At 31.1% G+C, this 23,291-nt stretch overlaps 1 protein-coding gene across 2 annotated transcripts in view; it reads left to right on the forward strand.

Moving 5' to 3' along the window:
• Nucleotides 1-7,384: 7,384 nt before the first annotated feature.
• The window catches only part of jus (EB domain-containing julius seizure protein), a 411,352-nt gene continuing 395,445 nt past the window's right edge, over nucleotides 7,385-23,291 (forward strand). For both annotated transcript variants that reach the window (XM_072522570.1, XM_072522571.1), the window contains exon 1: nucleotides 7,385-7,565. In XM_072522570.1, the coding sequence (XP_072378671.1) occupies nucleotides 7,463-7,565 (103 nt within the window). In that variant the 5' untranslated portion in view covers nucleotides 7,385-7,462. The remainder of the gene's footprint in view (nucleotides 7,566-23,291) is intronic.

The following is a 23,291-nucleotide window of genomic DNA, read 5'->3' on the forward strand; positions in this document are numbered from 1 at the left end:
AAATTAGATGCCTGGTATCCGGTTAATTTACATTTAAAACAAATATCGCTTTGGGCTATGAATATTCGGTACAATGTTTGCTCAAATTTAATAAGGAAAGATTCAGGTGGTACACGATTTTCTGGCAAAGTTGATATTATGAAAATTTGTCTTCAGAGACTAAATATGTGACTAAAAGCAGGATTAGTTACTCCTACGCATAACCATAAGATTTTTGAAACAGGATTTAGACCCAGTTTCATTATTTCGAATGTAATTATGTTGGAAGGTATTCTTGGACATACATAAGACATAATTAATTGGACTGATGAGCTTATTAATCTTCTAGCTGCTAGAATAATTCTATTTACGTTTTAAGTTCTTGTTTCCGCGATAAATTTTTCTGCTAAATCTTCGACTGATAGATATATGCATATTCTACCGTTTGATATACGGAATGCCAAGAATATATTTCTCGGATTTACATGTTGACTAAATCCTTTGATATAATCATTAAGTGTACAAGCTTTTAAAGTATTAAACAAAATAACTTGCGCTCTATATGAAATTATAATACTTTCCTGTTGACTAACTACTTTAGAATATGATACATCTTGTGGTGGTGGACTTGAATCTCACAAGAGAATAAAAAATAGGCTGAGACCAGTCCTGTTTCACAGCCTACCGTCTTGGACCAATTTCTCAATGTGAAATTAAGTAATTTTATTATTTAATCACTTTTAGTAATTTAAATTAATACTTAAATCCAAACAGATAATAATAATGAATCGTATCTAGTCACGATTTCAATATTTTGTACACACGTCACTTTTACTTGGTTTTTTATACCACCCCTTTGCTAGTAAAAATTTCTTTCTTCGAAATTTCGATTCAAATTGATTTGACCCTGAATTTAAATTTATGTAATGCTGATTTGGCAAATATCAGTATTACAAAATAATATTCTTTCTATTGAATATTGTTACTCTTAAGAGCGTAGGCGCAAAATTTTGGGCCAATGCTTTTTAAATGCATTCATTTTTTTCGAATCCTAAAAAAACTAATAAGTATTTTTGAAAAATTTAAACGCAGAATGAAAGAATACATTATTACTGAGGGCCAAAAGTCCCTGAAAACTTCTATAATGTTTATTTTAATAAGTTACAGGGGTGAAAAAAAAAAGAGAAAATTTAGTGTGATTTTTAATTTCAAATATCTCATTCAAAAAAACTTTTTGTTTATTCTAAGGGACTTTCGGCTCTCGGTAATAATGTAATTTTTTATTCTGCGTTTAAATTTTTCAAAAATATTTGTTAGTTTTCTCAGGATTAGAAAAAAATTATTGCATTTAAAAAGCATTGGCCCGAAATTTTGCGACTACGCTCTTAAAGACTCTGCTTTACTTTACGATTTTAATTATGAATTTAATTTCTAAGTGTAAATTTGTGTCTCCATTTGAATAAATATAAAATTACAGTATCATTAGAGTCACAACAGAAGTTTCCTTTTACGGGAATAGATACCACAACGCTTGTGATATAAATTGATACGCATGAGTAAAATGAAATTAAAAATAATGAGAGTATAAAAAATCGATAGCAATTTACCTGGGTTTTACATTCAAGTGATTATGCGATTGCATGAGGGAATTGCATTCACTCTGATATAAAAAAAATACCCAAGGGGAAGTCTGTTAGTATTGATATAAATGTCACCAGTTAATGGCAACACGTTTTTAAATAATTACCATTTAATTAAATTAAAATATATATTTACCCTCTTCAGAGGTCATTTTAACTAATAATAACATAATATTCTTTCTTAGTATACCTAATTTATGCTGTATTTCAGTTTGTGCAATTTAAAAACAAACATTAAAAACACAGCCATTAGATTAGCTCCGCATAATGTAAGATAGATCAGGGCGGATCCCCCTGATAGACCAGGGCGGATCTGTTTTGAGATGGATGTGAGAGGTGGCTTCCGGATTTTTGCAGAAATAGTAGGTGATAACTTCAGCAATATTATTTTACTTATCCTCTAAAATAGTTCAGAAACAATAATTAAAAAATTTATTTCTAGAAAAAAAATAGGAGTACCCCTTCCTTGAAGAAGCATAAGCTTAAGCAAGGTTAAAACTCAGGATCAGGATCCAGCGGAAGCTCTTTCTATTGCAATAAATGCTTCTATCATCTCTCTTTCGCTTCTAGCTATGATATCAATATCATCTGCAAATGCCAATATTTGTACACTTTTTGTTATTATTGTTCCTCTGGTGTTGACTTTTGACTCTCTAATTATTTTCTCTAATGTGATGTTGAATAAAATACAGGATAGGGCGTCTCCCTGTCGTAGGCCCTTTCTCACATGGATTGTATTTGTTAGTGCGTTTTAAATTCGAATTTTGCCTTATACTTTAAGTGTTTCTTTTATTATATCAATGAGTTGAGTTGAAATATTAAACTCTTTCAGTGCATGGATCAGAAATTCTCGATGGATGCTATAAAAGGCACTATCAAAATCAATGAATAGATGATGTGTGTTTATATTAAATTCACTAGTCTTTTCTAAGATTTGCCTCAAGATGAAGATCTGATCTATTGTGGACTTCTGCCTGCAGAAACCACATTGATATCCCCCAACTATTTGTTCCGCATATGGTCTCTATCGGTCATACACAATATTTGACAGTATTTTATATGCCACAGTTGGTAGCGTTATTGCCCGGTAGTTTTTACATTGAAATTGATGTCGCTTTTTATTTAGTGTGATAATTACTCCGGTATTCCAGTCTTGTGGCAGTTGTTTATTATTTCACATGTTCACTATTAGCTCGTGTATCGCATTCAATAGGGAGTCCCCGTCTTCCTTTATTAATTCTGCGCTAATGTTGTCTAACACATGTGACTTGTTGTTTTTCAGTCTGGTAACTGCTTCTTGCATTCCAGCTACTAAAGGGGAGGCGTTGTTTCTCTGGTATCCATTTGATCCAGTATAATTCCATCAGATAGTGCATCTTCGTTTTTTTCAAACTTTTCTTTATAGAATTCTGTCCATCTTTGTAGTATTTCACTCTGTTGAGTTACTATATCTCCTTCTTTGTCTCTGCACATAATTGTTCTTGGTTTAAATTCTTTTCTGCTTTTGTTAAGTCTTCGGTAGAATTTTCTGTTTTCTGATGGTTTATTTAGTTCTTCCATTTCTTGGAGTTATTTTTCTATGTGTTTTGTCGTTCTATGTCGGGTCTCTTTACAAAACTATCACTGGCAAGAAAATTTCAGGTCGCAAATTTATCTTGGATCTCGTAGAAGAACAAACTATGGCCTAACCAACAGAGATTTATTGGCACATCAAGAAGACGTATTAAGTACACCTAATTCTAGAGAAAAGAGAAAGAGAGAAAGAAAAAATTCAAAACATCAGCTTGTGATAACAAAACCAGTGATTTGTGCGACAACTGCAAAAGAAATTTGTGGCAAGTGTCCATGAACAGAAACAATTATAACTAATCAATGCTTACAGTGCATGTAAATATAACTTTTTTATAAACAAAACGTTTATTATGAATGTATTATGTATATTTTTAATAAATATGTTTATAATATATTTTTAGTTGATTGGAACATCCCGAAAGCATGAGATGGTCAAATGTGGATCACCGCCGTCCTTGCAGAGAGGTCGCTTCAGATGTCCTGCCAGATGTTCCTTCAGAACTTATGATACCACTGTTATTGAAAATGCCATCAATATTTAAACGTTTTTCAAAATTTTCTATCAAAAACCTACGTCTTCGATCTAAGTACATATATGTAATTGATTCGACCGTTACTTAATGGAAGTTCATTTTATCAAGCAATAAAATACGGAAAACTTTTGTTTTCAACAAATTTGTATTATAATTAATTATCACAACAGCTGTTTCGGTAGAATGCCTTTCTCAAGTAATATATTTTGTTAGAGAATTTTTTAAAAACTACTTGACCGATCTTTCGGTCATGTAATTTGGCTTAATCATGGCTTAATCTTTCGCAAATGTAGTAACTAAAAAATGTGTTTTAAATGTTTTTATTGTTTATTTTAATAATTAAAAACAATTGAATAAAATTCTTGTTTTTGCGTTTAATTTGCAACAACTTTTTTGTTTAATCTTTTTTAGTTTATAAAATGTAGTCAAGTGTAAGATATGCACTATATTACAGTCTTTCCAAAAATATACAAAAACTGTAATTACGCTGCTTGCATAAAGGCTTTTTTCTATAATCGGTTCACAATTTGTCGATAGCTCACTACAAGTTTAAACCTAATTAGAGAACTGAAATACAGAGAGGATAGGTAATACGATATAATGGTAAAAACCAACCTGAAACTGATGCTTTAAGATGTTTTCGGCTAACCCACCTTGTATCTGAAGGAATACAATACAGCAGTCAGCCTTATAATCCGATTACGAAGGTATTTTGGTTACAGATGACCGACCAGTGTCGTAGAGTATATGATTGAAACATTTACTTGAACTAAATAAATATATTTTTTAAATTGTACTTATGTAAATTGTATTTTTGTTTTAATAAAACTTCTTTATTTTATTCAAAAATAAAATTTTCTTGCCATTTGTAAAAGATACATTTATTTAATTAAAGGGAAAGGCGCCAAATGTCGCCTGGCAAAATTTTCAATGTGTTTTAAACGTATCCATCATTTTCGAATCCGGAGAAAAATAATAAATATTTTTGAAAAATTTAAACGCAGAATTAAAGATTACATTATTACTGAGGGCAGAAAATTCCTGAAAATTTCTACAATGTTTATTTTAATATGTTATGTAACAGGGGTGAAAATAAAAGAGAAAATATAGTATAATTTTTAATTGAAAATATTGCATGCAAAAGAAACTTTTTGTTTATTCTAATAAATATTTTATTCTGCCTTTAAATTTTTCAAAAATGCTTTTTAGTTTTCTCAGGATTTGAAAAAAAAATGGATACATTTAAAACACATTGAACATTTTGACAGGCGACATTTTGCGCCTTTCCCCTTTAATACCTTACGATTACAACTACTATTACTTACCTTATATAATTACGATTAGAAAACTATTCAAAATAAATAGGATCGACTTCGGAATCCGAGTCGTCTTGAGGGTTAATAATTAGCGGTTGTGTCTCTACGGTCGCATCAATTATATTATCAAGATCCCACATTTTTTGTTCTTCTTCTATTACATGTCTTACTGCATCTTTCCAGTTTTGTTCTGTAATATGTTGTAAAGACTCGTATAACAATTCACGTACAGCTTGTATTTTATATGACGTATTTTTTCTAGCCACATAACTTTTCATTTGTGCCCAAATGAGTTTAATTGGATTTATTTCGCAGTGGTAGGGTGGAAGTCTAAGGACTGTGATGTTTCGCCTTTTCGCCATTTTGTCAACTACGTATTTCTTGAACTTAGATTTGTGTTGCCGGGCAATTTTTAAAAGTTCTGCTTTTACCATTCCATCTTTGTAAGGCAGATACTTATTCCGCAGCCAGTCAAGAATATCCCGTTTCTTCCACGCAGTCGTTGGAAGTCTTTCTACTAGTCGTAAATGATAAGGTGCATTATCTAATACTATAATTGAATTTGGTGGTATGTGTTTAATTATCTGCTCAAAATACTCTTCGAAAACATCAGCTGTCATCTCCTCGTGATAGTCTTTTGTGCTTTTGGACTGAAATTCCAACAAACCATGCTTAACAAATCCTTTTTCACTGACAATGTGAGAAATTAATAATCTACTGCCTTTACCAGAAGGTGGGGAGATACCAGTAGACCAACCTTCCATAAGGGCTTGCCTGGAGCTTAATATATTTTTATCTGACCAAATTTTTTTAGAGTGTTACCTGAGTTTACCCACGTTTCATCCTGGTAGAAGATTGGCCTTCCTTCAGCCCGGAATTTTCGTATGGATCTTAGATAATTTCTTCTCCAACATATTATCTCCTCCCGGTCAATCAAAAGTGATTTTCGGTCTGATTTCTCCCACCGAAAATTTAATTCTTTTAAAACTTGCCACAATTTAGTTCGTCCGATATGAGGCAAATCCGGGTCGTCTCTAACTTCTTGTAAAATTTTGTTTAGGTTTGGTATTTCTTTTTTGAAACAAAATCCATGAATTTTCCTTCGAATACCATTTTTGGCAAATTCATCAACTTCAATAGGCTTTTTCGCTCTCTTTAGTGTTCGTTTGTGTTTGGGTTAGCTATACCGTGTTTTTTTCTTTCTGATAGGAACCTATATATTGTTGACTCCCCTACGCCAGTCATGTTGGCACAACTTTCGACTATATTGCGAACAGTGTTTGTGGGATTCTGAGAAACCAGAGCATCGTGAACATTCAGGACAATAGTCCTCTCTTGGTGAACAGGCAGACTTACTGACCGTACGCAACAGTACCGGTGTAAAACTTGATGATGTTGATGATGAAGCCATCACAAACAATCCAACAAAACGAGCACGAGCGAAAGGTACGTATATGTTCGTAGATATATGGAATAAAAAATCACTCACGCACTGCATATAATTCGCAAAAGAAATATTCTAGACGCTAATTGCTACCGTAGACGCGGAAACACCGACGAGCCGTAAATTACATACGATCAAAAACGTACTAAACAAAAAAATTGTTTTCGTTCGTAATAACTTCACCCTTTCAAGTAAAGTTTCGAATATAAACTGAACAGACGACGCACGTGGCCAAGGCCGGCACCTTTATACCCATTATATTATTAAAAATCTGGGGAATTCCATATTAATTATCTTGCAACGAATAGTACCTTCGGATATGAATTCCAGGTTTTCTAGTAAAGTGATTAAACGCGAAGATTAGTATTGAAATATCCAAAGAGATAAGGTATTCTTATTTACAAAATTGTTAATGGTTAAATTCTTAGTTTTATTAATATTATATAATAACCAATATAAGCCGTGAAAGTTTTAATTGTTTTTTGCTAAATATATTAGTATTAAAACATTATTAATATTGATAAACATTTTGGAAAGGAAAATAAATGTAAAACGCATTAATTTTAATAAATAAACACCTCAGGAACGCCTATGATGATACAAATTTTACGACCGTTTTATGACTTTGAGGCACATTTCGTGCTCTCAACAATTTGTGAACGGATTATAGTGATTACATTATAATAAATAAAAATTTTATTTCAAAGATATTTTCTTATGCAAATCTTAAGCCTTACTTACTTAAAATGGTAAGGAAAAAAATTAGTTTCTACAATGTTCTTCCCATTCATTACTTTTGGTCGAACATTCGGTAGCGCTTATAGTAAACACGCGCAATTATCCTGGAGACTTGCAGTTTGCGCAGTTGGCAACATCGCCAGAGCGTCGTGGAGAGACCACAAGCCACGGCACGTCAGTGCTTTGCAGCATGACGGGCCGTTTGGAGGCCCTACAACCATGTGAAAGTGTCGAGTGACCATGAAGCAGGGCCGGCAGAGAGCCCCTCTACGGGGGGCCCTCCTGCTCCTGCTTGTCCTCTGGGCCCGATCCTGCGTCCCACTTTATGCTCAAGAATCTGGCGGTAAGCTAACTGTTGATTTTCCATTTGTATTTTTAGTTTTCTTTACATACATATTTACCTGTACCTAGCAACGTCATGTTTGTTTGGAAGATATTTTTAGAGGACGGGTCAATCAGATATTGTTTACCGGAGAACAGATTTTACGTCAAGCGGAAACATTGAGAGTATCGTTGCCACGGTGACGGTCTTGTTGACTAACAATGCGCAGTTTGTTTCTAAACGAAAAGTTTCTAAAACAAAGAAACTGTTATTTCTTTCCTTTTTCTTGTACGTGTTTTAAAAAGTTTTGCCGTATTGCAGATAATGCGTCTTTATATTTGCAATCGAAATTGTTTTGAAATATACACAAAACATTTTTTATGTAATTTAAATTGAAGTTTGATATACTTTATCACATATGGTAAATGTTTTATATATCGGGATTATTCAAGTTCAATAAAAATTTGTGTTCAAAATAATACAACAAATATTTTAAATATCTTTATTATTAGTTTAGGTTTGGTATTATAATTTATTATAAAGTTAACCTTGTGATAATCTCAATAAGAACAATATTTAGAAAATGTGTATATTTATTTTAGAAAGATTTATTTGTAGTAATAAAAATATAGTATCAAAATAATTGAAATTACTTTTAATTAGCTAATTTGTAATTTACGTTGAAAAAATAATAATTTGTCGTTAAAATTGTCGCTACAGAGGGATAATATGGTAAGATCTGTACTGAACTGGATTCTAATTTGGAATTAGTCACTCGAAAGTACATATTTAAAAACCCCTTTAGCCAAATTTTTAGCTAGTAAGGTGCACCCACGAGATACTTTCGCAAAAAAATGTGTTTAAAAAAATTCCTGAGCCATCGTTTGCTTTAAATAATCTAAAAAAATTTTTGAACATACATTTTAATGCAAAAAAAATTCTAATTTTTTTCAGAATTTTTGAATTAAAATTGAGCTCAGGAAAAATATTTAAATTTTTAAAAAAAATTTAGGTTATGTGGGTAATTTTTGGTAAACTTCTTAATAATTATTTCTTTTATATTTTTTTCGATCTTTTGAATGGCGGGGTTAGATTTGTCATTTTTGCTCTAGAAAATTCTGAAAATTCGAAAAAACTGTAGTGCTTTTTTCATGTTTTAGCACATAAACTTAACTGTATGTCAATAAATAACGATTTTTGATAATTTTTTTTTGTCATTTCTAATAGCGCTTCAAGATTTGCCATTTTTAGTCCAGAACATGCTCAAAATACAACACACCCTCTTTTTTAATATTTTGTCCGTCTTTTTAGCACATAACCCCAACTGCAATTGAATAAAGAATGATTTTTCATCTATTTTTTCATTTTTTTTAATAGCAGTCAGTGTCATATTGGCTACTATACTATCAGACTAAAACCTACTTTAAATTAAACAAAAAACTGCATTTTTGGTGAATATTTTCATATTTTAAGCACATAATATATATTCATTTTAATGTAACAATTAACAATTTTTTTCCCTCCCCTTTATTCGAGTGGTATTTATCATTTAAGTATTATCATTTGTTTACTAAATTAATAAAATAATTGTTTTTAATTCCATATTAGACCTTTTTTTAATTTTTATTAATAATAATGAGATTTTTTTAAATTATAAAGTTATAAACAATTTGCAAAATCACATTACATTAATTATTTTAGTCTTCGTCATTATCTTCTTACTATTTATGTATGTGTCTTGACCTAATTTAAAATTTAATGATTAATAAAGTTGAAAATAAATGAATGCATTAAGTATTACTATAGCATGTTGTGCCACTTAAGTACATATAAAATTAAAGTTTTCTGCCGACAAAATGCTTTTATTACAAGTATTTAAATATTTTTATTATATATATATATATATATATATATATATATATATATATAAGATTTATGTAGCAACTATCGCACAATTGCTCTAATTGCGCATTGCAGTAAGATACTCTTACACATAATTTTCGAGAGGATAAAGCCCTTTTTACTACCTAACATTGCGGAGGAACAAGCAGATTTCGTCCCCGGACGTGGTACTAGAGAACAAATTTTAAACGTACGTCAGATTGAAGAAAAATCCAGAGAATTCAACATCACAACATATTTGTGCTTCATAGATTATAGTAAAGCTTTCGATTTGGTCAACTGGAGTAAAATGTGGCAGGTTTTGTCTGAAATGGGAGTCCCCAATCATCTGATACTGCTAATTAAAAGCCTGTACAATAACAATTATGCCAGAGTTAGAATAAATGGGGAACTAACCGATAGTTTCAGGGTCACAAAGGGCGTGAGACAAGGCTGCATACTAAGCCCAATTCTGTTTAACATCTATGGTGAATGGATAATGCGGAAAGCTACTGAGGACTGGAACGGTGGCATCACCATTGGCGGGAAGAAGATTTGCAACTTGAGATATGCAGATGATACTACTATTCTCGCTAGTTCTGAAGCTGAATTGATTCACCTGCTACAACGGATAGAAGACGTAAGCTTAACAACGATGGGCCTTAAAATAAACAGAGATAAAACGAGAATCATGATAATTGACAGAGCTAACAACAGTCAAAATCATCTGGTCATGATAAACAATATCGCTGTTGTAGATAAATTTGTGTATCTGGGATCATTAATAACCAACAAAGGAGGCTGTACTGAAGAAATAAAGCGGCGGTCAGCAATCGCAAAAAGCGCTATGGCAAAATTAACAAAAATTTGGAAAAGCCATGAAATAACTACCGATACAAAAATGAGACTAGTAAGAAGTCTAGTTTTTCCAGTTTTTACTTATGCATCGAAATGTTGGACCCTTACTGAGAAACACAAAAAGAACATAGATGTATTTGAGATGTACTGCTGGAGACGAATGCTGAGAATACCATGGGTGGCCTGAAGAACAAATGAATCCATACTGGATCAGCTAAACATAAAGAAAAGACTAAGAACACAAATATCAGAACAAATAATAAGCTATTTTGGACATGTGCTTCGAAGAAATGGTCTTGAAAAACTTACCATCCAGGGAAAAGTAGAAGGCAAAAGAAATAGAGGTAGATCTCCCTCACGATACACGGACCATATTGTTGCTACCATTGGCGCTTCATTGTCAGAATGTGCTAGAATGGCAGAAGATAGAAAAACGTGGAGGAACATTGGGAAATTTAGCTAATAGCTTTATGATATCACGATACCTGCATCAGGTCAACGACTAAGAAGAAGAAGAAGATATATATATATATATATATATATATATATATATATATATACAATAAGTAAGTTCCAAAAAAATAAATCTTTTGGTCACGAGGATATCGGTCAAAGGAGAAATAATAAAAGGAAATCACAGTTCCATTCCTATATTTGAAGACGTTTCGCTTATTTAATTTACAAGCTTCATCAGTTCAATGAATGGTGAGTGAAGAAAGTTAAGGTGTAAAACAAACATTGTACGTAAAAAAACTTATTAACAGTAAAGTGTAGAGATAAAAACAAAAGATTTTACAAAACACACTGGCACAGAGCTGTTATTCTAACAAAGTTTTGTAAAATGTTTTGTTTTTTATCTCTACACTTTACTGTTAACAAGTTTTTTTACGTACAATGTGACGGGTTTTTCTAGTGCTTCGCAGTAGTTTTTATGTATTTTTTTTCACCTTTAAAGTAATCTTTTTCTTATGGTTATACATGAATTCGACTACATATGAACATTTAAGCTAATATTTCAACTTTAATATTTTGACCACGGATACTAAGAGAATGGTGTGTTTGTTTTACACCTTAACTTTCTTCACTCACCATTCATTGAACTGATGAAGCTTGTAAATTAAATAAGGGAAACGTCTTCAAATATAGGAATGGAACTGTGATTTCCTTTTATTATTTCTCCTTTGACCGATATCCTCGTGACCAAAATATTTATTTTTTTGGAACTTACTTATTGAATATTGTTTGACGGTTATATATTTATATAACCGTTTTATACTGGCGTTGTATTTTTTCTGTAGTAAAATGCTGAGCAAATGTTTCAGTCGGATCAGGTTCTAAATTTTAAGAATAAAGCTCCAGATAAAATTTATTTTCACTTAAAATAGTTCTCGTGATGGGCGTTTTTATAGGATTGAGACGGGATGAGCATGTGAAAATAACCGTGGACGATATAGAAGATTTAGGAATATGTCAAAGTAACTAATAGTAGTAGTGGTCAAGTTTTCTCTTTGAAAATTTCAAAAAACTCGGAGAATTTATGAACTTATAACTTTTCAGAGAAGTTCGAAAATTGTACTTTCAATATTTATAAAGGTTAAAATAATTGTTTAAAATAAAAAAAAATCTTTCTTTTATACCATGTGATTTTTTTTCTTATACAATAGGGCGTTATAGTCCATAACGCCTGCTTATTATGTCATAGGATATAACAAGTTTGTTTATGGTAACCGTGTCCAAGGTTTTTCTTCTTTTTCTTACTTCTTGTATATAGGCTTTAAAGCCTGTTTCTGCTTTAATAAAAAAATAAATAAATAAATTCTTTAATATTAGCCTTCTAAATTGTTTAAATTATCGCACCATCTTTTTCTTGGTCTGCCAATACTTCTTCGTCCATTTGATGAATTATCTCGTGCTATTTGTACTATCCTATCCTCTGCCATTCTACTAATGTGTTCGTTCCACTCCTGTTTCCGTTTTGTCACCCATCCATTTATGTCTTCTATATTGCATGGTCTTCTTATGCTCTCACTTCTTTCCTTATCCAACAGACTTTTCCCTGGTATTCTTCGGAGTATTTTCATCTTTTTTTTTTAGTAGTCGTCTCGTTTTAGACGTGTTAGGTTTTGTCTCTGTCGTGTATGTTAATATGGGTCTAATTGCTGCTTTATAGGTTCTTATTTATGTGTCGTGTCTTAGGTATTTGTAGGTATTTGTTCTTCCAGATTGTGTCATTAAAAAATCCCGCAGCTTCTTTTAAGCTTTGTTGTCATACTTCTTCTTCAATATCTCCGTAACTAGTTACATCTATTCCCAGATATCTAAATCTTGCTTCCTACTTTATTATGTTCCCATCAATTTCGATTTTATATCGTAGTGAATATTGAGATGTCATACGTTTGGTTTTTTCTACTGATATTATCATTGTATTTCTTGGCTGTTTTATTGAAGATGTTTGTTAATCTTTGGAGCTCGTTTCCTGTCTCGGCAATCAATGCGGCGTCGTCTGCATAACATAATATTTAGATTTCTTTGTTCCTCATTCTGTAACTATGACCTTTACATACTGCTTGTATTATTTCGTCCATTATTAGAAAAAAGAGAAGTGAGCTTAATGAGTCACCCTGCCTGACTCCGCTTTGTGGGTACTGTTAAACACTGTATTAATTTTTCATTTGTCTTCGCCTGTATTAGATTATGGAAGTAGATGTTTTCGATGGTTCGTATAATATTGATTGGTATGTTTTTTTTATACAGTAAATGTAAGACGTCTTTGACATGGATACAATCGAAAGCCTTTGTCAGGTCTATAAAACATAGATATGCTGGTTTATTGTACTCGATGGCCTTTACTGTGATTTGTCTTAGTACAAATACGGCTTCTTCGCAGGATCTTCTGGATCTGAATCCTTGTTGTTCATCTGATAAAGTTCTCAGTCCATTGATTTTATTGGTAGGGACTTTTGTGGTAAGCTTAGGTGTGATGTTCAGTAGATTTATAGCTCTATAATTGTTGAGGTCTTCTTTATCTTCTTTTTTGAACACTGGTATCTTGCAGTGCAATATTAGTTTTTGTATAAGTTTTGTCATCTCTAGGGTTATACTTTTTCCTCCGTGTTTTAGAAGCTGGTTGGTTATTCCGTCTGGTCCTGGTGACTTTCTTTATTTGAGTGAATTTATGGCTATCTCTACTTCCTGAAAACTGATTTCTATTTCAGGTACGTTATTGTGTTGATTAATATTTTCCTTTTCTTTAAGCAGTTCCATCAAATATCTTTACCATTCGTTTGCTGGTATTTTATTGTATGGATTTAATTCTGCCATTTATTTTCGTTGGTATCTTATGAATCTCCATATTCGTTTTTGTGTACAGTAGAAGTTGCTTTCCATCCTTTTTATAAACTGTTTCCAGTGTTAATTTTTTGTTCCTCTTACCAACTGTTTTGTTTGATTTCGTATTCTACTATAGGATTCTCCGGATTCTGGAGTATTTGTTTGTACTTCGTGTAAGTCTCTCATTTATCTTTACATTTCGCTTTTATTTCGTTTCTAAACCATTGTGTATTGTTGGGTATTCAAGATCACATAAACAACTAATATGCAATTAAAAAATAAATACCTAACTATTACACCACAAGCAACTAGAGACTTTGAGCAACAAAAAGTGCACGAGTTTTTTAAAAATACAGATATTTTGATCAAAAATTAAGGTTCGTTTTCGATAAAATTAATCAAAATAGAGAAAAAATGTTTATTTTTACAAAAAAAAAATTATAAAAATTGTGGTTGAGAGATAAGAATGTAAAGTTTTACTAAATGTGATAGAAACAAATTTGTGGAAGGTAAAAATAAAAAGCCAAAAGCTCGATGATTTCATTTTTTTTGCATAGTTTTTAAAGTTATGTTAAAAAAAAATAAATAAAAAAGTTTCTTTTGTTACTTAACAGATCTTTTTATTGCCTATAACATTGCTATTTATGTTATATTCTCTTCCGTTACCAATGAATTCCATTCCGTTACTATTTTTGTGTTCTTAAAAATTATCATGGCTAACCTTTGACTGATGATAACAAAATTACATAAATTGTGCTGCAAATTGTTTTGGATCTATTAAATTTTTCATATTCTGCACGACACTGACTGTTTTAAAATCTTAAAATAATAATTCAGCAAAGATATATTGCCTATTGCAAAGCCAAAGAAAAATCATGCTACAAGAAAGGTATTTAGTTATTAGAAACGTCAGTATTATATATATATATATATATATATATATATATATATATATATACGATATTAAACCCCTGAGCATAGAGGCTGCAACTATGTCATTATTATAGATTTTTGGTTGAAGATAATACCACAGAGATTGAACCAACTGCAGAAATGTCAAGGCTCTATAAAGTTCTCTCTAATAACCCTCAGATGTATATAGCTTGACTTCAAAAGGAGTCAACTAAATACACAGATTAAAAAGACTCCTAAAGGTACACTGTCCATAATATCTGTCAACAATATACTAAGACGACATTTCAAACGGTTTAAACTAAAATTGAGGTAATTGTTTCTTTTACATCACAAAATGCTTAAATTATAATTAAGTTTTGATAAATAATTATACCATTTTAATTGAATTTCATGAATTTTCGTACCCTCATTAAGAACTAAAGGAGTTTAATAAACAAGTTTACTCAATACCATAATGTTTATATATGCCTAAAATATATTCGCATAACGTTTACCCAACTGAAAACAGACACATAAATTTGCTAAAACTCAAACAGGGCCTTACTGAACACAAATATAACAATATACTACAAACACTACTACACTATAAAACAAAATATTAAAAACTTATATACTAGAAAAAAGTTTTTTTTTGTAAACTTCCATCAAGCATAATAATTTTTAAAAAGGATAGCGATCAAATCTACTACGTTATCTATCAGCTGTCCCGAAATATCTTATATACTAAAACGCTAAGCCCTTTTCTTGTCCACCACTTTACTCAAAAACCATATTAGATAATTAAAATATTTTTTCGGAATATTATTAGTATTACGTATGAGATTGTCAAGATATACTTTTGGTACAAAAATTCACTTCCGGTTTTGAGATGACCGGAAGTTAAAATTTACTTTAAGTTTTAGACTCCACAATGTATATATGGATCGAAAGGTCTCGTCGAGACGAATCTAAATATGTACTTCCGGTTGCGATCCGACACCGGAAGTGACCCGAAACGCGCATAAAACGTCAAGATAGAGCAAATCTGACACCGGATTCGTGATCAGCATGCAAAATTAACTGCTAAATGATATCCATGTCGACATTTGATGAACTAAAAATTGCATTCCGGTTTACATTACTCAATAAGTTCCATAAGGAATATTACTTTACTTGTTTGCTGCTTTCATGACAATTAATTAGTACATTAAAATTGACTACTTTTAAATTTATTTACATTATTTTCTTATTATTAAAATTAACATTAATTACATACCATTATTAAATACATATTGAGAGCCTGCATATTAAGACAAAATGCATATTTAATGCATTTTTTCTAAAAGAAATGCATATTTAATGCGTATTTTTGGGTAAATGAGTACATATTTATGCCTATATTTTTCACTTTTTTTGTATATTTGCCTGACTTAATAATAAGTGTGTACAAAAAACATATCAGTCTTTTATTTTTATATATAGGCTAAACAAATATTACTCCAGTAAAAAAATTAATAGTACATATAATAATTTAACTAAAAGGAATCTTATAGCACACACTAAAAAAGTATTTAATAATTTATTTTCTTTTGTAAACTTTATCAGCTTCAATTAAGTCGCAAGTGAAGAGTTTGTGTAATTTAAAAACTTTTCATTTTAGAACAGACTTATTGTCTTCATAAGTGTTTTTTACCAAGAAAGATAGTGCCTTAGGACTTAATCAAAATAAACTTTCTATGCTCATCTAAATACTTTTTACATAGATGTTCGCAATTAAAACCTGTCACTCATTTTTTATCAGTACACTTTACACTTGAGATTAAACGAACAAAATTTTCACTTAAGTACATTAAAACGTAAAAGATATTAAAAGTAAATTGGTTTTTTCAATTTAAATAACAATTTCAAAAGTCATGAGTATCGATTAAATTGCGTATTTAGAAAATTATAACGAATAAATTCGAGCTTTTTCGATAACTTACCTTATTCAATAATACTGACGTTTCTAATAACTAAATACCTTTCTTGTAGCATGATTTTTCTTTGGCTTTGCAATAGGCAATATATCTTTGCTGAATTATTATTTTAAGATTTTAAAACAGTCAGTGTCGTGCAGGATATGAAAAATTTAACAGATCCAAAACAATTTGCAGCACAATTTATGTAATTTTGTTATCATCAGTCAAAGGTTAGCCATGATAATTTTTAAGAACACAAAAATAGTAACGGAATGGAATTCATTGGTAACGGAAGAGAATATAACATAAATAGCAATGTTATAGGCAATAAAAAGATCTGTTAAGTAACAAAAGAAACTTTTTTATTTACTTTTTTTACATAACTTCAAAAACTATGCAAAAAAAATGAAATCATCGAGCTTTTGGCTTTTTATTTTTACCTTCCACAAATTTGTTTCTATCACATTTAGTAAAACTTTACATTCTTATCTCTCAACCACAATTTTTATAATTTTTTTTTTGTAAAAATAAACATTTTTTCTCTATTTTGATTAATTTTATCGAAAACGAACCTTAATTTTTGATCAAAATATCTGTATTTTTAAAAAACTCGTGCACTTTTTGTTGCTCAAAGTCTCTAGTTGCTTGTGGTGTAATAGTTAGGTATTTATTTTTTAATTGCATATTAGTTGTTTATGTGATCTTGAATACCCAACAATACACAATGGTTTAGAAACGAAATAAAAGCGAAATGTAAAGATAAATGAGAGACTTACACGAAGTACAAACAAATACTCCAGAATCCGGAGAATCCTATAGTAGAATACGAAATCAAACAAAACAGTTGGTAAGAGGAACAAAAAATTAACACTGGAAACAGTTTATAAAAAGGATGGAAAGCAACTTCTACTGTACACAAAAACGAATATGGAGATTCATAAGATACCAACGAAAATAAATGGCAGAATTAAATCCATACAATAAAATACCAGCAAACGAATGGTAAAGATATTTAGTTGCAGCCTCTATGCTCAGGGGTGTAATATCATATATATATATATATATATATATATATATATATATATATATATATATATATATATATATATATATATATATATATATATATATATATATCATTTATTTGACTTTTGTCAACTTATGTTATATGTCAAAAAGACTTTTGACCGCAACCTCATGAATCTTTGGACGTTATACTAACAACAGCTAAGGAACTACCGTTCTCACTTCTAATCAACAACAAAAATTTAAATAATCAATCACTATGTAATACTACTTACATTTTCGAACTTTATGCCACCCTATAAGCACCAATAATTGTAAAAAATAACAACTATAATAAAGTAATAGTTATCAGTGGCTCTTTGAGCTCAGCAATTTCTATATTAGTTCTGATATTTTCTTTAGTTTGTTAGCTGGCCATATTAAACTTAAATTTTTAATTTGCTATTAAATGAAAATGAAATAAAATTTGTTATTAATGGGAACTAATGGACATGGGATGAAGAAAAACAACAACTAAAAGAAAATACCAAAGAAAAATTGCCCAAAATCTAGTAGAAGAAAAACAACTGGGGAGATATGATACCAAAACGGCAAGGCAAAGGAATAGGTCCATGGAAAACGGAAAAACAAACACAAAAGAAAGGCAAGGATATAATAAAAATTGGGACTTTTTTTCACTGGGAATGTGAGAGGTACTTATGAGCAGAAAACTTTAAGAAACTTAGAAAGAAAGACCAAATTATGGAAAATTATACAATAGATATCCTTGCCCTGCAAAAAACGAACCAACTGAGAAAAGAAATAATAAAAATACGAAAGACCACACTGTTCAAGAGTGGGGGAACCAAGAGATATTTTGGAGTGGGATTCATGGTATTAGAGAAAGTAAACAAAACAGATGTAAATTTTTAACCAATATCAGAGAGAATATGTTATTTGAGAGTAAGAGGAAAGAATAAAAAGATAAGTATCAATAATGTACATGCGCCCATTAAAGGTAAAGACTTAGAAACCAAAACAGGGTTCTACGAAAAGCTAAGCACCCTAATAGGGAATATACAGAAATACGATATAAAGATAATCATTGGTGACATGAATGAGAAAGTCGGAAAAGAGGAAATATATAAAAGAACAACAGGGGGACGAAGTTTACATAAGGAATCAAATGAAAACGAGAAAAAATTAACAGAATTTTTGCTATAGAGAAGAAAATAGAGATAGCTAGCACAAGGTTCAACCACAAAGACATTCATAAGGTAACATGGACTTCTCCCGATGGAAAAATAAAAAATCAAATAGATCATGTCCTAATTGAAAGCAAACATGATAAGACAATAATCGATTGCAGGAGTTACAGAGGGGCAGATACCAACAGTGACAATACACTAATAATGACAAAACTAAAACAAAAACTACCAATAATACCAAAACCTGTTAGAGATAGATTAAATAACCAAATAGAGTGCCCTTAAGAGAAGCAGGTTGTAAACAGACTAGAGAAAGAAATAAATAAAAAACTAGAGAATCCAGTCAAACAGGATATAGTTGAAGAATAGCAGAGCATACAGACAGCCATGTCGGAAGCAGCGGAAAAGTATATAGGAAGACAGCATATAAAAAAACGGCAAGACTGGTTCGATGAAGAATGTAGGAATGGAGATAAAGAAAATACCCAAAATGCGATCGAAAACTATGTGGTAAGAAGAAGGGAGTGGAAATGAATTTGCACAAAAAAAACAAAATAGAAAAGAGAATAGCTAAAAATCATTTTAAAAACATAGAAGAAGCCTACATAAACAAAGAGGTAAAGAATTTCTACCAAGAAGTTAAGAAATCCAGAGAAACTACAAAAAATAATCCACAGTATTGCAGAAACAAGGAAGGCTTACTTTGAGGTGAAAATGGGCAAGATGGGCAAAATATTTTGAAGATCTATTAAATACAGACCAACAAGAGGAACCTGAGGGAAATGAGAATGAGCAAGAAAATGAAGAAGGGACGTGCAAGGAACTAACTTTGAATGAAGACAAAGAAATAATAAGAGACCTAAAAAATAACAAAAGTGCAGGAGAAAGTGGTATCCCAGCTGAGATTTTTTAGGAAGGTGGAAAAAGATTTAAGTAAAGGATATTTCACTTGTCATTATAAATTTGGCAAAAGAAAGAAATACCGAAACAATGGAATGGTACTCTTATTTGTCCTATCTATAAAAAAGAAGACAAAACGAAATGCATAAACTATAGAGGTATAGCACTAATAGAAGTAGTATAAAATACTTGCAAAAATTATTAGGCAAATATTAATAAAATATGATAACAAAGTTATTGGAGAATACCAGGTAGGTTTTAAATCAGGAAAAACAACTGCTAATCAAATAAGTATGTTAAAATTAATAGAAAATAATAGCTACGAGTAAAACTTAGGATTACGTATGCTAGTTATCGATTTTAAACAAGCATATGACTCCCTAAATCGAACGATGCTATATGAGTCCATGAGAACATTAGGAATACCAGAAAAGCTTATAAGGCTAGTGAGAATAACGCTTAGAAGCACGATGACTAGGGTAACAATGGAAGTAAGCATTTTAAGACAGTTCACAGTGAATAGAGGTTTAATACAAGGGGATCCGCTATTTCCGAATATATTTAACCTATTATTAGAATAAATCGTAAGAAGATCAAATATAAGCACAAACAGGACTATTTTCAATAGCAAGAAACAGTGCATAGCGTACGCCAATGATGTGGTGATACTAGGAGAACAAAAAAAAACATTTAAAAAAAGTTTTCCAGAAACTTGGAGAAGAAGCGAAAAGATACGGATTAATAATAAACCAAACAAAAACGCAATATATGGAAATAAGAGGAGACATAAGAAATAATAACAAATATAGTAAAATGAAAGAAGCAGGGACTGACTACTGTTTTGAAAAAGTGTCAGAATTTGAATACCTAGCAGTAACCCTAACGAACACGGAAAAAGAAGAAAAAAGATAGACAAAAGATTAATGAAGGGACGCAGAGCGATAGGATCATTAAATTCATTACTGAAAGCAAAAAATGTGTCAAGAACAGCTAAACTACGAGTCTACGAGACAGTAATCAGACCCACGGAGATGTATGCCAGTGAAACGTAGATTATGAACCAGCAGGAAAAAAGAAAGTAGAGATCTGGGAAAGAAAGGTGCTTAGAAAAATCTTTGGAGGAATAAAGACGGCAGAGAATATTCGGAGAAGACGAAAGAATAAAGAAATATTGAGAATATATGGGAAACTAGTAATTACGGCAAAAATACGAGCCCAAAGAGCTAGATGGCTTGGTTACATTATACGAATGCCAGAGAATCGAAATGTTAAAACAATACCGAAGAAGGGAGAAATGGGGAAAAAAAGAAAAAGACGTCTTAAGAAGAAGTGGTTAAAGCAGTAAAACAAGACTTGTCAGAAATAGGCGTGAGAAATTGGAGAAAGAAAGCAACGGACCGAAAAAAATAGAGGAAAATAACCAAGTTTTTAGAAGCCTGGGACCTACAAGGTCTGGAGCGCTGTTATATATATATATATATATATATATATATATATATATATATATATATATATATATATATATGTATATATATATATATGTATATATATATATATATATATATATATATATATATATATATATATATATATATAATGAAACTTGAGAGTTCTAAAATCAAGACTTTGTGAGTAACATACATATAACATACATAAGATACATATATAAAAATTGAAATAAGATATTCGTCAAAAGAGCCTTTTCGATTTTTGTCTTAAAACAAAAATAAATAAAGACTTGTTATTTTACCATTTTATTCAATAAATCATTCCCAGATTCCTCCACGTATCTGCAATACAAGTTCCGCTCTTTAGAGTCCGACAATAAAACTTTTTCTTTGTTCGCTATTTAAACTTTTAAACTCCAGTTTCTCTTATTGTGTTTGGAAGTTCAGAACAAGTAATTCGAAAAATAATCGATGGGTTTAAGGACAAGGCTACAGTTGAGTTGTTAAATAATTGATTCTATGTCGATGACTTTATCCGCTTAAAATCATGTTAAGTTTTAGTGCTGTTCTAGAATCTTTTCTTTTAGTTATTTTAAAGATTTATTGGCACAATGCCATTTCTTGATGGTCATTTTAATTTATTGATTCATGTTTTGAAGATTAAGAAGAAAAGAAGAACATTTAGAAAACAAATTTGGGAATGTTTTTTTTTGTCTAACATAGCACAGCTTTTAATTTAATAAACTTAGGGAAGGTGCTGTAGATTAAAAAAAAATCGTTATTTATTATAAAGTATGACTTTAAATACCAACCATTATTATTCCCTTTGCATTTATTCCAATGTGGGGTCGACTTCTCTAATTTAATCACTGCATAAGTTTCTATCTTGGATCATACCACTATGAATTCCCTTTACTTATAATATCTTGCAAAAACATCTCTCCCAGGGTTTCTTTGGTCCTCCTCTCCTTCTTTTTCCAGGAACTTACAAATCATCAATTCTTCTTATTAGGTGACTAACGTCTCGACGTTGAACATACTCAAACCATCTGAACCATCTGTGCGAACCAGTCCCTAATATACTTAGTTTAAATATTATATTTATTAGAGATTAAGCTACAATTGATTCTAATAAAAATTACATTTTTAACTAATATTTGAAGTTTTGATTTCCACTCCGGTAATCGTTTTTAAAAATGATTATTTAAGAATTTTGTGAAAAAAGTATAACTGCCAAAATTGTTGAAGAAATTATATCTTTTTAAAATTGACGGTTGACTTTCTTGGCCACGGTCTTGTAGGTAACAGCCATGCTTTTAGCTGAAAAAAATCTAAGGGTTGATTTCTGTGTCCTCGGAACATCCCATTCTAATTATTTTTGTGTCTCTGCATTATTTATATATGCATTACCCGTTTATATGTTGTGTTTGTGTGTATTATGTTTGTGTATTGTATGTTGCATATGCACTGTGTATCATTGTAGACGATATGTCTCCGACTTTCTTCATTCATTCTTGTTGGTATGGTCTTGTTGCTCTTCTTTCGTAGTTTTTTTTATATTAACTCCATTGAGTAGAACAATCTGTCCAGTGGGCGTTAAGCATTTGGTATGGTAAAAAGTGCAGACATGTAGAGAGTTACTCCAATCAGTAACCTCTTTACAATTCTAAAATTAAAATTTTATTAGTTTGAATACACTTATTATGTTCAGTTGGACAAGTCGGACGGCAATTGCCGTTTTAGTCTACGCACTTCAAAGACGTTCTGCACATTTAGTTGTGGACACAAACGCATTAGGATGCACTAGCACTCGTTCACAGTATTTAGCACTAAAACGTTGTATGGCTTCTTTTACGGATTCTAGGGGGATGTCGTGTTGAATCACCTCGTTGGATACATAGTATGGCGCACTGACTATGGCACGCAGCACCTTGTTTTGGAATCTCTGTAAGATGTTTGTATTAAAGATGCTAGCAGTGCCCCATAGCTACATCCCATAAGCCCATATGGGCTTGAGGATGGACTTGTAGGAGGAGGAGTAAAATTTTGTTATTCAAAGATAGTTTTGAATTGCGTCCAATGACATATTTCTTAATTTAAGTCCAAGCTGTTTTCGTTCGTTAAAAATATGTTTTTTCCAAGTTAGACGGCGATCCAAGTGCATGCCAAGATATTTAGCGTCCTCGGATTGAGGAATTAGACAATTATCAATATATACAGGGGGACATGTTTCTCTACGTAGCATGAATCTAACATGTATTGACT

Source organism: Diabrotica undecimpunctata, chromosome 2, assembly GCF_040954645.1.
Source record: "Diabrotica undecimpunctata isolate CICGRU chromosome 2, icDiaUnde3, whole genome shotgun sequence".
In the NCBI taxonomy this organism is placed as follows: Eukaryota; Metazoa; Arthropoda; class Insecta; order Coleoptera; family Chrysomelidae; genus Diabrotica; species Diabrotica undecimpunctata.